Source organism: Echinops telfairi, unplaced genomic scaffold (assembly GCF_000313985.2).
Source record: "Echinops telfairi isolate 266 unplaced genomic scaffold, ASM31398v2 ScPeMD7_7412;HRSCAF=8450, whole genome shotgun sequence".
NCBI lineage: Eukaryota > Metazoa > Chordata > Mammalia > Afrosoricida > Tenrecidae > Echinops > Echinops telfairi.
The window spans coordinates 1,542,570-1,545,093 of record NW_022111312.1 but is presented as its reverse complement, the minus strand read 5'-3'; the positions used below and the strand labels follow the sequence as shown (position 1 = coordinate 1,545,093).

The 2,524-nt window shown below is 54.6% G+C and overlaps 1 protein-coding gene across 1 annotated transcript in view; it reads right to left on the bottom strand.

Moving 5' to 3' along the window:
- Positions 1-498: 498 nt before the first annotated feature.
- The window catches only part of UNG (uracil DNA glycosylase), a gene marked incomplete at its 5' end in the record, with an annotated part of 16,276 nt that continues 14,250 nt past the window's right edge, over positions 499-2,524 (bottom strand). The window contains one exon of the mRNA XM_045296684.1: positions 499-1,791. Within this exon, the coding sequence (XP_045152619.1) occupies positions 1,507-1,791 (285 nt within the window). The remainder of the gene's footprint in view (positions 1,792-2,524) is intronic.

Here is a 2,524-nt window from a genome sequence, read left to right as displayed (position 1 = left end):
AGGCGTCCCCTTTCCCCCGGCTGAGGCTGGAACACCAGGCAAAGGGGCAGCCCGGGGACTTTCCCCTAGGGCAGGCCCGTAGCAACCCTGAAAGCCTACCAGGACCCTCAAGGTCGTGCCCGCAGCCGCTGAGTCCCCAGCCGACCCTGACCACAAGGGGACTCCCATAGCACCTCTGGAGTTGGGGTGCTGCCCTTCCCAGAGGCACCCAGCTGCTGCGCCATGCTCCCGCCCCTCCCCGGAATCCTGCCCAGGGCTTACCGAGGCCTGGAGGGGCGGGAGGCTCCATCCGGGGCAGAGGGGCAGGGCGGGGCCAGCCTGCGCAGGCGGCCCTTCTTGGGGACAATGGTTGCCATGGGGAGGGTGGCACTGAGGGGGAGGGGCAACGCCAGGGGCTTGACTCGGTGTGCAAAGGCAGTAGAACGCTGCGGAGTCCTGCAACTTGGCAAGGGCTGACACTGGGGAGGAGCTGACCAAGGACACTCTGGGCACAAACCGTTAACGGCAACAATCTTTTATTACCAAAGTCGAGCAAGGTTTAACTCTCCGCCCAGCTCACAGCATCTCTAACAGGATGGCGGTGCAGGCCTAAACAATTTAAATATACATACACACGTGCATACCTGTTAAAAAGAACAGTAAAAAAACCTCCTTCAATGTTCCCGAAAGAAAAAACAAACAAACAACACCCCCAACTTATTTCAGGCCATAAAAAAGAGCATTTATAATCTTATCTATCCCACCCCGTGCACACACACAACTCAGCAGTAAAAGCAATGGCTCAGAAATTAAAATTTGTACTAGTTGTTTAAAAAGAGAATCCTTTTGTTGGAAAATGTCCTTCATTGGGGGCTATTAGTAAAAAATTATAAAACTTAAAAAAACAACTCGGGATCAACTCCCACGAGCATTCTTCCCCATAAAAAAACCCTTTTCTCCTTTTCCTACCTTGTTTACCAACTTCCACCCTCCCTTCCAGGAAACCCTCCCTTGGCTCAGGGGGTGCAGATCTGGGTGGACACTGACCACCATTCTGCCAAAACGTGCCTCGCCGCTGCCCATCCAGGTGGTCTCATGACAGGTCCGCTGGGAAGGTGCAGAGATTCCCTGGGGCTTCCCAATGTCCCCATTTCTTCCCGTTCTAAGATCCGTGGTGGAAACAAGGGTGCAGGCTGGTGAGCAGGGGCCTTCCCAAACAAAACTACCCACCACCTTCGACCTTAAAGCCTAACCCACCAGGTGAAAACGGGCAACAGCCACCTAACTGCCTACAAGGGTGCCCGTGCCCCCCTGTAGCCCTCACAGTGCAGGTGGCAGCTTGTGGCAGTCGAGAAACTGACCGGCAGCGTTGCATTTGCCTTCAAGCCACCGTGCAAAGAAGGCGCAATGGCCACATGGGCAAAAGGCACTTGAGGGGAAAAAATATTTTTAAAGCGGGTTTCACGTCCAATCCTTTGAGTGGTGGCTTCCTGCACCTGGCCAGCAGCGGGCAGCCCCTTTAACGAATCACAGCGCCTTCCAGTCGATGGGCTTGCGGCCGTCCTTGCGGAGCAGCTCGTTGGTTCTGGAGAAGTGCCGGCAGCCGAAGAAGCCCCGGTACACAGACAGCGGCGAGGGATGGGCGGTCTGCAGCACATGGTGCCGCTTCTGAAAAGGCAAGCGAGAGTTAGGGGGGTGCCCCATCGGGGACCTCGTCCAGGGCTCTTCTCGAGCACCTCCGTGGGGGCACCATGTCCCGGGTGCAGTATGGCCCTGTTGCGCTGGGGGTGTGTGTGTGTGCAATGGGGACCCCTAGGAAATATGTCCAGGGAGATACAATCACAAGGGATGATGGGAGGGGGGCAGGCTCCTTCTGAGTAAATAAAGTAAGAGGATAAACAGTTCAAAGGTCTTTTAAGATCCAAACACCAGAGGTCAAAGACCAAGCAAAAAGGATTAAAAATAAAAGAAGAAAAAGACTTGCATACCAAAAAACTCCAAAGAGCCATGGAAAATGACTTCTCAGAGTTCAAGAGGAAGCCAACAGTGGCGTCGACTTTCTAGTTGTCTGGCGGCGGCGCTAGCTGGGTAAGGACTGGCCTGCTAACAGCAAGGCCCGTGGTTCAAACCCACTGGCCTGCTTGTCAGCCCCCATGAAGGATTTACGAAGTCTTGGAAAGCCTATATGGGGCCATCATTGAGTGGGAATCAAGCTAACGGCTGTGAGTATCTTGTCCATAAGGAGCCCCGGGGAGCACCGGGGGCCACGCGCTAGGCAGATTCAAACCCACCGGTGGCTCTGTGGAAATTAAGGCAGCCAGCTTCTGTAAAGGCTATATAGCCTTGGAAACCACACGACCACTGGTGCTGTCTCCTTGGGTCACTCTGAACCAGATGCAACTTGGTGGTGGCCAGCTTGGACCCACTGCAACGAAGCACAGTGCGCAGAGGAGAACTGCCTTAGCGGGCTCCCAGGGGTATTGTCTATTCAGAAACAGAGACCAAATCCTTTTCCCACAGAACGACCGGTGGCTTCAAATGGCCT